At 32.4% G+C, this 18,413-nt stretch overlaps 2 protein-coding genes across 4 annotated transcripts in view; one reads left to right on the forward strand and one right to left on the reverse strand.

Annotated features, from left to right (window-relative positions):
- Nucleotides 1-3,562, forward strand: part of LOC140452288 (trehalose transporter 1-like protein) — a 35,389-nt gene extending 31,827 nt beyond the window's left edge. The window contains exon 3 of the mRNA XM_072546456.1: nucleotides 988-3,562. Within this exon, the coding sequence (XP_072402557.1) occupies nucleotides 988-1,511 (524 nt within the window). The 3' untranslated portion in view covers nucleotides 1,512-3,562. The remainder of the gene's footprint in view (nucleotides 1-987) is intronic.
- kcc (solute carrier family 12 member kcc) overlaps nucleotides 1-18,413 on the reverse strand; it is a 334,416-nt gene that overhangs the window by 239,307 nt on the left and 76,696 nt on the right. The gene's annotated exons all lie outside the window — the stretch shown is intronic.

Below are 18,413 nucleotides of genomic sequence, written 5' to 3' on the forward strand. Positions count from 1 at the left end.
ACCAGTGCAATTTACCGTACCTTTTATTACAACGAAACGTTTTCTGCGAATTCCGTTAATCGTTTAGAGGTGTAAGTTAGTTGAATGTACTGTACAAAATACTCTCATTTTGTAATTATTCATCATCCAGTTGATTTATCATTGGACTAAATATCGCAGTAAGACATATTCCAAATCAAACACGTATTTTCTTCTTAAAACAGTTCTTTAACTAAATATAAGGAATCTCAGAACACCAGTGCAATTTACCGTACCTTTTATTACAACGAAACGTTTTCTGCGAATTCCGTTAATCGTTTAGAGGTGTAAGTTAGTTGAATGTACTGTACAAAATACTCTCATTTTGTAATTATTCATCATCCAGTTGATTTATCATTGGACTAAATATCGCAGTAAGACATATTCCAAATCAAACACGTATTTTCTTCTTAAAACAGTTCTTTAACTAAATATAAGGAATCTCAGAAAACCACCATCTTATATTCTTTGAAAACATATTCAAAAAGATGAAACGAGGCCGCAACTAAGAAAAATCTATGTTAAGAATATAATTGGCCCAACGTATAATCCGGTTAAAATGCTTATGATAACGTTAAAACTTTAGTACACGACAGTTGTGAAAACAATTGTCAGGATACTTTGCAGGAAAATTAATTGTACATCCTGGAATTTAATTTTGTTTCATACAGCTTCCTGTCAGTCGGCGATCAACCGCCGATCAGAAGATAAAATATTCCGACCGTTGCCTCATCGTCTTTCATAACCTAGCGCAGTTGTAGATCAAACTTTTGGGACAAATAATTCCAGAACACGGTCTAATAGCTCAGAAAATAACATATTATTACAAAACACCTACTACTTGTTAATTGATAATTTTAAACAGTTTATTTGTAATGCGGGGGATTTTGTTCATATTCAAAGTTTCTAAATTTCTTATTTTCAATCCTTCTTTTAATCTAATAATGTTTTAATTTTATTTAATTTTAGGAACTAACTTATCAGGAACTACAGTATCAGTGATAGCAGGAACCATAAAAATTATAATGTTCATTATCACCGCCCTTTTTGTAGAAAAGACTGGAAGAAGACCCTTACTGTTATTATCTGGATATGGTACTGGAGTATCACTTTTTCTTCTTGGGCTGTTTTTGTATTGGAACTATGTAAAATGGGAGTACTTAACTAATGTAATGTGGTTGCCGATTTTGTGCCTACTTTTAAATCTAATTGTATATTCAATAGGCTTAGGACCAATTCCTATGGCAGTCATGACTGAATTATTTGACAGTAAAGTTAGACCAGTCGCATTATCTTTTCTAGTAACTCTTAATGGCATTCTTGTTTTTACTCTTAATTTTTTGTTTCCAATCATAGCATATAACTTTGGAACACATTGTTGCATGTGGTTATTTAGCTTATGTTGTTTTGTGGGAACAACTTTAATTTATTTTTACTTACCAGAGACTAAGGGTAAAAGTATTAGTGAAATTCAAAAATTATTAAATAAATAGAATATATATATATATATATATATGTGTGTGTGTGTGTGTGTGTGTATGTGTGTATGAGGTGAGAAGTGTTGCATCGTAGAGAAAAACATAGGAAGTCCCATATTTTTAAAATCAGTTCAATCCGTGACTTTCCTAAGTAGTAGATTTAGGTAAAAAATCTATTTCAGCTATTCGAACTGTGTATACAATCATGATAAATCGACCTATTGACTTCTTGCTGTGGATCCGTCCCTTCTAATGGGGTCATTTTGTGTTGTTTAGCCAATAAAAGATGGTTGACTGGCGATAAGAGCGTATGAAATTATCAATAAGTACTTTTTATTAACCCTTTTACGAATTATTGTCAATATCTTATTTCTTATCGTCTAAATAAAGTTTTCAAATTCGGTACTAAGACTTGGCTGTGTCCAAGGGAAGAACCTATATAGAATTATATTTTTCCTATATTTTAAGATTGTATCAAACATTTTTCAATATATTAAACCAACATTTCTCAACCTGGGGGCACGTCTCTGTAGGGGGCGCCATAACTCTACGTGGGAGCTCTGCTCCACGGCTCCTACTTTCTACTCCAAAAAGCATTCACTGGTATCCAACACATGTGTTTGCTCCTTGGAGTTGAAGATTCAAAGTATATCATTCCTCGAATATGTCTACCAAGTAACTTAATTCGGGGTGCAACAGTATCATTTGAAAGGGGTATTCATTGCAATTTCTGGGCAAAATTATCTCCAAAAATAGTTTCTACAATCTCCATTGCAGTTGAGAGAATCAGGTCTTCACAAATGGTGATTTACATCTGGCTATTTTAGATGATACTTTGTAAGAGGCAAGTAAAGCTTTTTCGTTGACAGATAAAGTTTTTTTATTGCTGTTCATATGACTTTAATTTCAATTCAAAGAATGGATATGTTTCGACTACTAATACTGAATTTTTGTATCTTTTATTTATACATATGAAGTCTATTTGGTTATAACGTGTATCTGCTGGTGATCTCCAGGTGTAAAGAACGCTTTGGAACAGGTGTAAAGAACGCTCCAGAACGCTTTGGAAGTTTGAAAATTGTGTTTGTTATTACTAGTTGCTTTTCTACACAAAAAGATGCCAACATATCTCCTCTTTCATTTCGTATTCCCAGACCATATTTTCCTATGATATCTTCCTGTTCTCCTTCACCAATCTTTGCATTAAAATCTGCCATGACAATATTGAGGTCGTGTTTCTTTGTAGATGCTAATACTTTTTCTACATCATGATAGAATTTTTCAATTCCTTCTTCTTCATAGTCTTGTGTGGGTGCATATGCTTGTCATATATTCACATTTATTGTTTTTGTTTGTATTGGTGATATTAGTATCCTGTCTGAGAATAGAACGACGTTTTTTACAGCTTTACCAATAATCCAAATGAAAATTAAAATAAGGGTGACCAATTAGAAAATAATTTTTGTTATAATAACTATATAACAGGTGAAATGGTGACGTGAGTGGCGATTGCAATGGCAGTATGTTTATAATTGTGTACGTTATAGGGCACAGTAGACTGGATTAAAGTATATATGATGTGTTTATAACAAATTTTGAATCTTGGACTCATGAATCCTAGCGTGTAAGAGCTGAAGTTGTCTATACTTAGTAATTTAAGTAAAATATGTTTATGATTTAGGCATTTGTTCAAATATTCCTTCGTTTAAATATTCATAGAATTTTCTTCTGATATTGGTTACTTGATAAATTGAAATTTTCCTGTGATAAACATAGTATGAATCTTCATAGTACCGTTTACTGTTCCACTTTGTTTTGGTTGTATATTTTAGTGCTCTTAAAGTAACCTGCTCTGGTGCTCTAACCAATTAGGGAAACTATTTATTGACCTTTAATCTTAACACATGGGATTTCCTATGTTTCGTTCGCTGATGTGACACCAAGTACACAATAGTGTGTGTCTGTCTATGTACTTTAATTTTTAAATAATTTTAACATAATGAATATATACTACGTATATACGTACATAATTGTAAATATTTAGATATATAAAATTTATATTTGTTTTCGGTTGTTTTTTTTTTTTCAAAAATATTTCGGTTTGGTAGCAGCACGAATGGTTAGCTATTACAACTAATATTTATGAATCGCGCATTTTGACCAGTATATAATATAGTGCTGTGCTCGAAGACAAGCATTGGGATTCAAATTGTTAGAGATACTAACTCAACTTAACTTCAAACAGGTTATTTCCTGTTTCACCTGTGTATCAAAACTATTACCGCGACTGCAAACAAAGTCCAAAAGGCTGTAGAAAATAATAGTCTTTTGTGTATAAAGAAACCGACTCCCCCGATTGATTCGGTTTCACTACCTATACTGTAAAATATATGGCCTGATTTTAGTGTTGTCAGGTTTTCTCCATGTCGTTTTACTTCACTGACTCCAATGATATCCCATTTTAGTTTTGACATTTCGATTTCCATTTCAGTGAATTTTTCTTCAGATAATAATGTTCTGGCATTGTAGGTACAGATAAAGAGTATTAAAGGTTTTTTCGTCTTTCGTGTCGTCAGTTTTTTGTCCCTTTGTCCCCCCCCCCCCCTTCCCCGAACCCAGAATCCTTGATGAGACAGACGAGAGTTCCGATTTCTCGCTATACGCTATACTCACCTGGGGTACATCCGCTTTTGTTTTAAAATCTGACATTTTGTTGGGAGGTATTTGCCTTGAAACACCACGCTGGCAAGGCGGGTTGGTGAGTTTTTAATTCAGCCGCTCATTGTGAATACCGACGCTGTTTGAAGCCGCCCGCTCCAGATCAGACGCTTCTAGGTTTATGATCAAGTATTCTTCATCGCCTTGGATGCCATTCTGGACTTCATCCGTGACCCTGGACAAGGGACCCTTAGCAGGTGCTAGCTTCCCGGGTCAAGAACCTCCTGGAATCTGCGGGGGGCAGGGTTTGATTCACTTTCCCTGATAGGGAAATATATTCTTTTATTGCGAGAATAGTGCAGTAAAACGTTTTCTTAATGCGTAGAAAACACGCATTTCTGTACGACCAGTAACGAACCGTTTTTGAATAGTATTCTCGCAATAAAATACCCACTTAGTGTTAAAGCGTTGGCATAGATGGCCTTAATAAAAAGTCCATATTCATATCTGGACGATCGCGTGCAACTCCAACACGTGAAAATCGTCCTTTGAGGCTTACGCGAAAAACGTAGAACTTTATAATTTGATGTGAAATGCCATGCCCTTACACGAAAAGTGATAGTATAGGTAGCTGAAGTCAATACTTTGGTTGGAAGAGACAAATTAACTAATTACAAACAGCAAATAATACTTCAGTAGATATTCATAATATTTTATTCAGTTTACCAAAAATTATTACACTTAAAGTAGACAACCAGATAACCCAGTTAATGCTCAGAGTATTGCTTAAAATAACCTCGCTATTGGATAAAAATTCAATTAAATCCATGCATTTATAGCAGCAGAAAAATCTCAAGGTTATAATCGCATTTCTGTCATGTTTATGAAATAAATTTGTAAAATTCCTTTACCACTAGTCGACAAATATATTTATATTTAAAATTCATCACGAAGTTTAAATAAATGACAGATTAATAGCATACCATTAAGAGAAAAGTGTTAAATTTTCAATTATGATACATTATGCATGCAATTCTGAATTGTAATGTTCCATTTTCATATAAAAATACAATAAACATGTTTAATGAAGGTACTCCAATTATACTCAATTATTAGGTATATCCGTTTAAGTTGTTTTAAGAGCTAATTGACTTATATTAAACAAAATGATTGCTATTTTAACTAAATCGATGATGTTTAAATCGTTTGTGTATATGAGTGCAAGCAATTTTTGTCCAAATATATACTGAGCGGCATAAGTTAGGGGTATTGCCAATATAATTGTAATGGTACTTCATTCTGTATCAATTATTTGTATGTAAACAATGAAAAATTATTATAGTTTTAAAAAAACATAAAAGTTTGAGACTTTATAACGAGAATCAGAAAAAAAAAACGAAAACAAGTATTGACAAAGCACCTGTACTTTGTTCTCTCAAATGGGATAAACAAATATAATTATTAAAAAACTACTTGACCGCTTGTGCCCATCTTTCGCAAATGTGATAACTACATAAAAACTCACATTATGAAATATGCTTTAAATGTTTTTATTGTTTATTTTAATAATTATAAACCATTGAAAAACATGCTTACTTTCGGGTTTAATTTGCAATAACTTTTTTGTTTATAAACATTTTTTAATTTAGGAAATCTCATTTTAAAGAGAAAGTATTTTCAAAAAAGTCGTCTGTTGAACATTTTGTCTAGAACGCGTAGTTTTTTCACAATATGAAATTAATATGATCAAATGACCATATTCCAAAAGGCCAGAAGTACCAGGGTTACGTTTGCTGCATTTTATGTGAAGAGAGGTGGCACAAATTCACTTCATGTAGCACCTATTTACATATATCATGAAACAAGTAAATTTAAAATATTTTCTTTGTAAAAGATCATTTTTCGATTAATTTATCAATTCTCTTGATTCTACAGTCATTAGAGGACAATCTAACTAATAAAAAATGACGAAGTATTAACCATATAATGCATAACTACAGCTTTGATGTATTGGTTAAACAAATTATTGCATATTTATTTCAAACTGATCAAACAGCAAAAAAACTCCGTATCCTGAATTATCGCACATTTTATCTGTTCTTTCTATCAGGTATTTTAAAATACGTCTCTGTGTTGCAACTTGCAAGGTCATTATCATATATCGATTACATGAACTTTCAGTATGACCTATTAGCAACTTCGGGCGCACATTTAATTCACTTTAATTCCAACGTTACGTTTTTCAATCGAAATGGCGATCTATTAAGAGAATCAGTTTAAAAAATTACTCAAAAATATATATTTGTCATTTATCCTCCTATTTTCTTTTTTTTATTTTGTTCTGTGTTTTTATTACTCGAATTTCCCCGAACTAAATAAGTCTATTCTCTTTTTCATGCAATTGTTTCGCGTTTCTGACTTAATTCCATCTATCCAGTTTGTCTTGATTGTCTAATTTTTCTATTGCCTTTAGTTCCAAATCAGAATGTGCTTAGATATTCTTTACTGTGGAAATCTCCATATATCCCTACTTAACTCAAAGGAATGCACCTTTATTCCCATGGCTTATTCGCTTTCATCTTGTCCTTAACCTACTTTCCGACTTCTGTTTTAGTGGCTATATCTTACTTACTGCCTTTACTATACTCTTGCTAATGCTGTTTTATATTATACCAGTGTGTCGCATTATTTGCACAAAGTATTTTGGTTTATATAGATGATAAATTTATTAGGTCTAAACTAAATATCACATATTCATCGATAATTTTCTGTGTCATATATAATATGATGTAGTAATTCTCCGCGAAAATTATTTAGTAATCCACAAAGCAGTGAGTCTAACACGTCATTACTTTATAATTCCCTTACTTAGAAAAAGAAACACGTTTTTAGGTAAAATTCGACCTCATAAACGTCGTCTCCTTATAGGATGATACACATATCCCAAAATTCTCTAACAATTGGATGCGTTTTGTAGAATGATTCACGGTCATATCTAAGGAGGTCCAGATCTTCTTTGTAGTAGACATATAGTCTTGGCACAAGAAACGTAATAGAAGGAAGGGTGAACCAATAAAAGGCTGCCAAGAGATAGACGAAAGGAAGGTTCTGATCTATCCTGTAAAAAACCAAACCCAACAACATAAAAGAAAGATCAAAAAATTACATCTATAAAATACCTTGTGAATGCAACAATTTCTATATGGGAGAAACCGCAAGACTACAAAGTGTCAGGATAAACGAGCATGAAACATACATCACAAACAGAGAGTCGAGAAATCCCAGATATGCAAAGAGGCCTAGGACGACGAACACAGACTATATTGGAAATATGCGTCAATAACCATGAAAGAAACAGAAGTAAAAAAGAGAAAAGACACAGAAGCAGCCCTCATCCTACACAACGAAGAAAAATATGTAGCAAACTCATCAGCAGAATGTAGCAGGCTTTGGTTGCCAATACTAAAAGAAGAAGTCAACAACAAGAATATACTAACAATAGCGACCCTGCCCACGTGAGCCATAGTTGTCTCCCAATCTTCTGTTACCTGGGAGAAATTATATCCCAGATCCATTCTCCCATCTAAATACTAAAGTTTGCTTTTCCATATCCTACTCGTCGGGCAGCGACATCACCTGTACCAAGATTGAGCGTAAGGAAAATAATCCTAGATCGGTCTATTACTGGATACTATAAGTTTAAAATTAACCTCACTTGTTGGTCAACAGCTACGGTGGAAGCACCGACACATGGTAGGGCACTTCATTGCCCTGGAGCTATGAAATTAACTCCAAAGGAGGAAGAGCTAAATTAGTCAACGGCATTGAGATGTGGAAAGCCATAGGATGACTACCACATTAAAGATTCGCATGGGTATACTTAGTAAAAATCATCATGGACCCACTAGTCGATAATTTACTTAATGATCATGGAGTTCGGAATCCAAGATCCGGTAGGGGAGAGCAATCAGATTTAGACGACAGGGCCTCTCAGTTCATCATTAAGGTAAGTCGCTGTCAAACAAATACGAATAACTCTATAGCCTTGAGAATAGGAACATAGAACGTAAGAAGTTTATAGCAATCTGGCAAACTAGATAACACTGTGTCGGAAATGTGCACAATGAAGTTTAACATACTGGGGCTTACTGATATACAGTTGCCTGAATCAGGAAAATGTAACACCAGAAATGGAACAATGTATTATTCCAGAAACAACAACTATAATCACAGGCAGGGAGTTGGCATTATAGTTGATAAGAATTCTTAAAAAGCTGTTTAAAACTTTGTTCCCTACTCTGATCGAGTATTGATGCTGTCTCTCAACTCTCATTTAAAACGCAAAATAAATATAATCCAAGTATATGCACCCACTGCAGACAAGGATGAAGATACCAAAGAAAACTTCTATGAACAAATTGGGAATATTTAAAGCTGACTAAAAGACATGATATAAATATTATAATGGGAGATTTAAACGCTAAAGTGGGCCAAGGAGAAGCGGAGAATGGTGTGAAGCGATATGGACTCGGGGAGAAGAATGAACATGGGGATAGACTGGTTGATTTATATATCATGAGGAACTCATGATTGCAAATACCTTGTCTAAACGTAGATTATATATGAAAGTCACCAGCTGACAATAAAAACAAAATAGTCAGAAATCAAATGCATTATATTATCATCAACAGAAGATATAGAAATTCTATATCATCCAAAACTTATCCAGAAGTGGACATAACCTCCGACCACAATCCAGGAGTGAGAGAGTGAAACTAAAAATGTAAATTACCCTTTCATGAAAGTCATGGATACAAGGTGGCTCAAACAAGACAACAAATACGCGGAAACGAAATTTAAAATAAACAAGAACTTAAGGAAAGGCAAAGAAGATAAGGCAGAAACTTTAACTATTGACCAAAATTGGGGGAAAAAATCAACATGCCCTTGTGTCAGTTGGAAAAGAAACCCTTAAACCACTTGGCGAAAAAACAAAACCTTGAATGACAGTAGAAATTCTTGAACTTATGGAAGAACCAAGAAAACATAAAGCAAAAATAAATTTAGAAAAACATAAGAAAAACAATTCGAGAGGCAAAACAGAGGTGGCTCTTCGACAGATGCAAGAAAATAGAAGATCTGGATAAAAGTATGATAGCTTTAATTTACCAAAAAAAAAATCAAAGAAATGACAGGTTCCAGAAAAAACAGAACAACAACGAATATCCTTTAAAATGACAAAGGAGATATTATTATTACTGACGTAAAGGAAAGATTGTGCCACTGGATCAATTACATCCAATAGCTATTTAATGATGAAAGAGAAGAACTGTCATTAGAAACCACAGGGAATACCGGCAGAGGATACCGGAACGCCAATATTACGGAAAGAAGTCATCTATACCATCAAAAATACAAAAGAGGGCAAAGCTACCGGACCAGATGATGTGCCCATCGAATTATTAAAACTCATTGATGAAGATGTTATTGATGTAATGGTTGAACTCTTTAATCTAATATATCAGACTTCCACAATCCTCAGACAATCACTGCAATCGACCTTTGTGGCAATACAGAAAAAGTCAAGTGCAACATCCTGCTCAGATCACAGAGCAATAGCTTTAATGAGTCACTCACATAAAATATTTTTGAAAATTATACACAGCAGAATTGTTAAAACTCTTGAATATGAAATTAGTGACACACAATTTGGCTTTAGAAATGTATGGGCACAAGAGATGCTTTTTTCACATGTACTTATGTTTTGTAGATTTTAAAAAGGTGTTTGACAAGGTAAACATAGAAAGCTTGTAGATATATTAAAAAGCAAAAATATTGACAGTCGTGATATGAAAATTATTTCTAATCTATATTGGAATCAAACTGCCAAGGTAAGAGTTGACAATCAGAACAGCCGAGATATCAAAATACAGAGAGGAGTCCGACATGGTTGCATGCTGTCACCACTACTCTTCAATGTCTACAATTAAGCGATATTTAAAGAAGCGCTCTCAGATTCACTAGAAGGTATATCTATCAATGGCGAAGTTTTGAATAACTTGCGTTTTGCAGACGATACAGTAATTATGACAGATAACAACAATGGTTTACAGAACATAATGCAATGCCTTAATGAATGCTGTCATGAATACGGATTAAGAATGAATTTGAAAAAAACTAAATGCATGATCATAACAAAATCAGCAGATGCAAACATCCAATTGATTGTAGAAGATACTCTAATTGAAAATGTGGATACCTACAAATACTTAGGAACATGAATAAAATCAAATGTAGACCAAATCAGAGAAATTAAGACACGCATTGAAATAGCACGTGCATCATTCGTTAAACTTAAAAAGTTTCTTTGTTATCGGGATATAAGGTTAGGACTACCTAAGAATGCTTCTGTGTTACGTATTCCCTACTCTTCCTTATGACTTGGAAGCATGGATAATGAAACAAATGCATCTGAATAGGTTGGCTGTATTTGAATTTTGATGTTATAGAAGAACCCTACGAATATCATGGACGTCAAACGTAGAAATTACTAGAAGAATAGGAAATGAAGCTGAAATATTGTTGACTATCAAAAGAAGAAAACTTGAGTACTTAAGACATGTGATGAAAGGCCAAAATACTCATTCTTGCAACTTATTATGCAAGGCAAAATTCGAGGAAAACAAAATGTGAGAAGACGAAGAATGTTGTGGCTTAAGAACTTGAGGGTGTGGTTTGAATGCTGTAGTGCAGAACTATTTAGAGCGGCAGTCAACAGGGTCCGCTAGCCATGACGATTTCCAACTTTCGATAGAAGATGGAACTTGAATAAGAAGAAGAAGCGGAGTAACATCACCTACAATCTTATACACAATACATATGCAACACACAATACATAAATCTATGTTACATAATCTATCTCTTTAGCTTATAAGAGACTGCGTGTCCGTATTCAAAGAAACAGGAAGAAAATCAGGGATTCACCAATATTTAGAGACAAATAATAAAAAAAATTAAGAAAGAAATAAGAAAGTTCCTTATAATTTACAATGGAATTACATAAAAAATAAATAAGTTATTATTGAAAAATATCGAGCTAGGAATTTTCCTTTAAAGATACGTATATGTATACTTTTTGAGATGTATGTCGCAAAAGAATTTGCTTACACAATTATTCAGAATAAACTTAAAAATAGATGTCCTAAATAAATTATATTTAAGACATATGTGAACAATAACCTGGAGCAAAAAAAGAAAAAGAGCTGGAAATGTGCTAAATATTCATATCGTAAATTGACCCAATAAGCAAACTAAAACAATGCAAACATCGTAGAAACCAATAATAGGGGGATTATTTCCAACAGTTGAACACAAACAAGACAGATACACGGAAATTGAAAAATATTCTGAGACATAAAATACCGATTACTTCGCTAAACAAAGAAAATAGATTATTTGCCCATTAGAAGAAAATTGGTTTTGTCGCGGAAATTGGACTGAGCTTATAACGACCTGTTCAAGAAGTTATTATAAATCTTGATACTGCTTGGGGATAAATAAGACAGGGATGATAAGCTTTTCGTCAATAAACACACTTTTCATTCACGTTATAACAATAGTTTCATACAAAAGTTTATTAAAATTATACCAAAGTCTTGTCCTGAGTTCGTAATTGTTTGGTATCATTGTTTGCTAAAACTTCACATTATAACGTTCAGTTTATAATACATAAATTATATATTTTCAGAATATAAACTATATAAAATCTGATGGAATTATAAATAAAAGTAGTAGAGGAAAGTCACCAATTATGGAATACCATTTTGTTTTGAGGATATATAATAGTGACTAAAAAAATTAATGAAAATAGTTTAATGTTATTACAAATCAGTCATACACTTTTATGTAGTAATTAACAGTCTTCTATCAAATATTTTAATTAAAAAAATTAAATCGAACACAAAGAACAAAATCACAAATTAGTAACCAAATATGGAATAGGTACCCATATATGAAATATAAGCATAAACCAACATATCAATAACTAGGATAGGCATAAACATCTATGAGATCAAACAAATTTAAATAAGAAAATTGTGAAAAATGAAAGAAGTAGCTTAATTCAGTTGCAGAAGTCACATATCTATGTATCAAACTTTGGACCAGCACAATCATAATGAGCCCAGAGCCCACACATTATGCACTTAATCCAGTTTTCTCCACTGCTATCCGTGGAAAAAAGTCTTTGGCAAAACATACATTCAGCATCAGCAGAGTCAGGAGATTCTTGGCCCAACAACTCATCAGGCTCACTGTCTGCATCAAACTGGATAATGTCCTGTTCCTCAGAGTCTTCTTCAGAATCAGTCTTATTTTTCTTTGTTTGTTTGTTTCTCTTCACAGTTTTATTTTTATTCTTTGTCTTGGCTAATTTATTTTCTTTTTCTTGTCTCTTTAAATTTTGATCTACTAAATCATTCTTGTAGCGTGAAGATGTTATAACTACTGCTACCATAGCTTTTCTTCCTCTGTTAGATATTCATTTGAATCCACCTTAATGGATGTGCAACTCCAACTGATCCTGGCCTACAGCCTCTCATTAGCTAAGCACTCATATTTTTCTGGGAAAAATAATAAACGGTGGCACAAAATGACCAGTAGCATTCGTGCAGACAACTATTGTCATAAGGGATCCTCTTTCTGCTGAAGTAAGTGCAGCTATCTGGCGTTTCCCTCTGTCACCGAGGATTTGTGATATTTTACTCTGTACTATTGTGAGGCCAGATTCATCCACGTTTTGGTGGATAGATATTTTTAGTGTAAATATCTTCAAGAAGGTTGAAAAAAGAGTCCATTTTTTCCTTATCAAATACAAATGCTCTGGCAAAAGATGTGCCAGTTGGTCTTCGTATAGAAAGTTTGTCTTAATGACCATTTAAAAATAACTTTAACCACTTTTTTCCACCCATACCAGATTGGGCAAAGGGATTCTGCAAATTGTTTCTCTTTGCTAGCATATAGGCCATACGGCGAAGATCAGTTCTTGTTAACCCGTGAAATTTGCTCTCCATCATCAATATGTATTCTACCAGCTGACCTTCGAGATCCAGCCAAGAGAAGACAAGAGAAGCGTCGGTCGACCACCTACAAGATGGACTGACGATTTAAGAAGACTCAATAAAAACTGGATGAGAGCGGCGCAAGATAGACGGGGTTGGAAACATGAGGAAGAGGCCTATGTTCAGCAGTGGACTCTTGAGGCTGGATGATGATGATGATGATGACCTTCGAGATGGAAGCCCAATAAGGTCCTGGTGATTTTCCATCTTTAATTTGCTTAATGGCCATAGTTACTTCTTCGTTTGTTAACGGATTTTAAAAAGGGACTAGCAAAAAAAAATTGGCTTATTAATTATGCTTACGGAAGACAAATCGAAGATGTCCAACTGCATTTCTCTTTCGTATATACTATATTCCAAATGTGGAGTATCTATTTGCCTTAATAAAGGTGTTTTTGAAAGATCGTTTCATGTGATTGAAATCGCATACTATCATTATTCGTCATACTTAAATTAAAGTTAAGTTCATGTATTCAAATGAACTATCCTGCAATAAAATCGTCTCAGGAATGCATATCAAAAATTACTAACAATACCGTTTTTATAAATACAAATGTTTGAATTGTTATTATAAGTTAAGTAGATAAAATTAAACCATTAGAAGAATTTACAATAACAAAAGCACAATTATTTGTTCAATACTTCAAAAATTTATTTTAATAATAATTTCCGAATTGGAAGCCGATACGTCAAATAAAACCCACATGAAAATAACTTCACAAACATAATGATACACTTCTATCTTGCATTTTTCGATAAAAATATAAGCACTAAAAATTTACCTCTCTTAAATCTTTTCACCATATCTAGACACAAACATAAACACAAACCACAGCCAAGATCATTTCTTATCCACTGCCGAATATTTTATATACTATATAAAATTGTATCAAAATGATAAATAGGACATATCAATTAATATGGTTTAAAAATGTATAAACAAATCCAAGCATTGGTCAATGATCTACTCTTAATAAATTTTATAATTTTATTTGATTATCCTCGAATTTGATATTGGATGGTATGCAAAAATTATTTAAATAATAATATTAATAAAAACATAATTGGCATTATTGATAGGTATTGCGTTTTTGGGATTGGGACATCATCATCATTATAAGCGTATGTTTTGTATCAAATTTTGTATCAAATGCTAGTGAGACACTTATTGCGGTATTGATGATTAGCGTATCCGCATCTTCCGAGGATTGGGAGACTATGAAATTCTCAGCTTCAAATTTTGTCTTCAATATTCTAATGAGGCAATTCTTGTTCACATTATTTTCCAGGAATTTATCTCGTGACACAGTTGGAATCATTGTCTAGTCAAAAAGTATGTTGTATCCATTGTATCCAGAACGTTGCTTCCATTATACCTTTTCAATGACGAAAACATGCGTAAATGCGTTAAATCTTCTATGTATAAGGCATTTAAGCAACATTCTGGAGACATAAATTTTGGCGATACAATCTCATATTCGACAATAGAGAATTTTAGAGAAATATACGAAAAAAACGTGGTGGTGTAGATGAATAACCCTTTGTAGCGCTGGTAGGCTAAAACTATTGATTTTAGAGAAAAATTGTAAATACATAATTTGTAGGAAATTTCCTTTAGTTTAATTTTGTACAATTATATTTTTTTCATAAAATGCATCGGAAAGGAGGTATTGTAAAAAAAACGTATATTAGGTGCCATTTTTCCAATATGGCGGCGCGAGCGCAGGAGACACGAGGTGGCAAACTTCAAATTCGGAAAGATAACATCAAAATCTATAAAATTACCAATTTTAAAAACTCCCGGAAAACTTTCCAGGTAACCCCCATTTTTTTTTTACCAAATGACTGAGAATGTTTTCCAGAGTTAAATCATATAGGCCAAAAAAGGTTCTAAAAGATATATGAAGGATAACTGATGACAAATTCTTAAAGAGGTACAGTTGATTTTGGTTTGTTTTTTTTTTTAATCATAAAAAGTAAAAAAATCATTTTTTGACTATAAAACTCTTCTTATACATTTTAGAGAAAAATAAATCAAATTAAAATTGTATATCTTGCCCAAACAGTGACTTTACAGGTATTTGGCTGTTCGCAATCGTTTTTGAGGCTTCAAGTTTAAGACATTTCAAGACAAAAATTGCATTATTTTATCAAAATTGTTATTAAAAACCGTTTGAATAGGACTGACTCTCAGTCCTATTCAAACAAAGGGTGAAACAAACTAAGGTGGTGACAAAGGAGGTCACTCCTTTGTCACCACCTTTTTTTATTTACTCTAAGCACGTGACATGCGTGACAAAATATAAGTTTTTATAAATGTTTATAAGCTAAAAAGTCAGCACTTTTTAAACGGTTTTTTAATGTTGAAATTTGTTTAATATATCTTAAAATCGAAGCCTCAAATAATAGAATCTAGCTGAGATTTAGCATACTTCAATAACTCATTAATTGCCATAATTGTAAGTAGTTACATTACATGTCATTATTCAAAAAACAGTTTTTTTTCATTGAATAATGAAGAACATTCAATGAAGAACATTCATGAATTACTGCAAAAATAATATATAACAAAATAATATTTTTTGCAATTATTCCGGTCAATTGTTATGTATTATAATTTTAAAACTCGAAAATGAATGAACTGTTTGATTAACAATAAATTTTTCTCTAAAATGTATAAGAAACCTTTTATGGTAAAAAAATGATTTTTTAGTAGTCAAATATTCCATCAAATAGGTGAAAATAAATTAGCTATATGTTTTTTGTCATTTATTAATTTATTTTGCCGAAATATTTGAATATTACGGTTATTAACAATATAAATTATAGTAAGTTCCATATTTCCCTAATTAACTAAGTCCATAAAAATAGTTTCAGTAATAAATAGCTTGTTATCAGAGAGAAATTAAAAAATTGGTTGATTTAAAAAGAAAAATAGCTTTCATTTTTCGAATATCCTATAGCTAAAAACGAACGATCTTCGATGCATTATATTCAGTAAAATATTATTTTTGTCTTTTGAAATAACAATCTGCCCATTATCTCTGTCGAAGCCTGTGCATGGCTTCGGTTATTGAGGTAATAAGTTATGACAAACATTTATCAAATATATAACATTGACAAATAATTTACTTTTACTCAAAATAAATATCAATTTTATACAATACAGTTTAGCATACCTTGTATGCCATCGTCTATCCATTTTTTACTCATCCTTGTCTAAAAATAGCTAGTAAGGTCTTGATATTAAAGGTATGCTATATCGATTAGGAAGTTGGGTAAATTCGTTATAGATAACTTTTTCTAAAAATAGCTTCTAAGGGCCAAACAGCTATTATGTAAGCAATCATAGTTAAATCTGATTTCGTTACAAATAACAAACATTATATTCCTTAGCATGCCAATCATTCTACAACTCCACTACGAGGAACAGATTTAAAATAGATTACCAACAAAACCACAACGAAATAAATAAATAGTGATTTTATTTTGTCGCAACAGGAATGGTCTCTCCCTCTTGTTTTGTTTTGGTTTGCTAGCAGCGTCAGAAGTAAGGAATATCAAACACAAGCTCTTCAAAGTTTACACCGTCCAATTCATTCGCTTGTTCGAGGATTATTCGATAACTACCACTACGTAGCCTAACAAAGAGAACAAATAATATCCGTATAACTGGCTTAATCGCGTCTCTCAACGATATTTCAAATTTGCAATCCCTTCATTGTAGATCCATGGAGTCAGATATCTATAATAGCTACTTATTGCAGAAAATCCTCGAAATTAGACAAAAATCTCTTACCATTCAGTAATTTTAAATTTCGAAGCATGCAAATCGCCGAGAGTCAAACCTGGAATATAGAGTCAATAAAGCACTATAGTATAAGTCACGAATTTGAGACTGTTTTGGATTATCGATAGAGATTCGACTGCAAATGATTCACTTTACTGTACAGCATAAGAAGAACGACAGTAAATTGCTCTATTTTTTTTTATAGTAATGAAAATATAAAACAAGTAATTTCTAATTTAATTAAAAAAGATTTACAGTATTAATAATAAGTTATTTGCAGTAAATCCGTTTGATATAATTCATTTTACGCAAAAATGTTTGTTTTCCTAGCAGGAAAGGTTATGAAAAGATTTAGATGTTTGTAACATATTTTATTTTCTATTTACTCTAAAAATATTTGTTTCAACCAGATTAGTTATTACCTAGAATTTTCTGTAGTTCTAATTAGTGAGCTCTGAGAGATTAACATAAGCGTAGATATATTTTAATGAATCCCTCATAGCCTATACTTGGTTTTTTGACCATCCAGAGAAACTGATACCTTACTTTATCGATACTTGCAAACCGATGACAAATTAATGGTACCCTAATAAGTTTGTCGTAGTAGTATTTTTGATTGGAAAGAGTTTATTGTAGAATGGCAGCGAAAATTGCGAGACGTGTTTTAGATATAAATAATAAAAGCTCTTTTTTCAAAAAAGGCTGGCAACTTCCGTTTGGGAGAAAGAAATCAAAAGGGGTGAAAAATTTGTTGAATTCTCCCAAAAAGGTTGTCTTGTAGTGAAAACCTGGGCCAAACTATAGTGTATTTTTATGTATGAGAGAGTAATAAAACAATAAATTATGTATGCAAATCCCTAAACTGTTGATACGGGTGACTCAATGAAAAACAGATATTTGTCAACAAGTTTACAGAAGTATATAGGAAAACAATTTTAAATTGAGTATGACCACCAGGTATAAAGGTTGGAGCAGAATAGAATACAATAGTTGTGAGGGTTACTAATCCCTAAATAAGGTTGCCAGTGTCGGAGTGATGGAGGTTAACAGGTACTAATGAATTTGCAAGAAATGTAAGATGTTTATTTTATTGGTTATATATAACCAATAAAAGTTTAATAAGTACCTACCTATTTGAAAAATAAAGTTTAATTCTTTAGATAAAATAAAACGTTTTATTTTATCTATTTGCAAAATAAAGTTTAATTCTTTGCCTAATTGCAAAATAAAGTTTAATTCTTTAGATAAAATAAAACGTTTTATTTTATCTGAAATGAGTGCATTCCACGAAGTAAGGGTTTCAACAATCAAACATTTAATTCTTTAATTCCAGGAATCTACGACAGTAAT

This window comes from Diabrotica undecimpunctata, chromosome 10 (assembly GCF_040954645.1).
Source record: "Diabrotica undecimpunctata isolate CICGRU chromosome 10, icDiaUnde3, whole genome shotgun sequence".
NCBI lineage: Eukaryota > Metazoa > Arthropoda > Insecta > Coleoptera > Chrysomelidae > Diabrotica > Diabrotica undecimpunctata.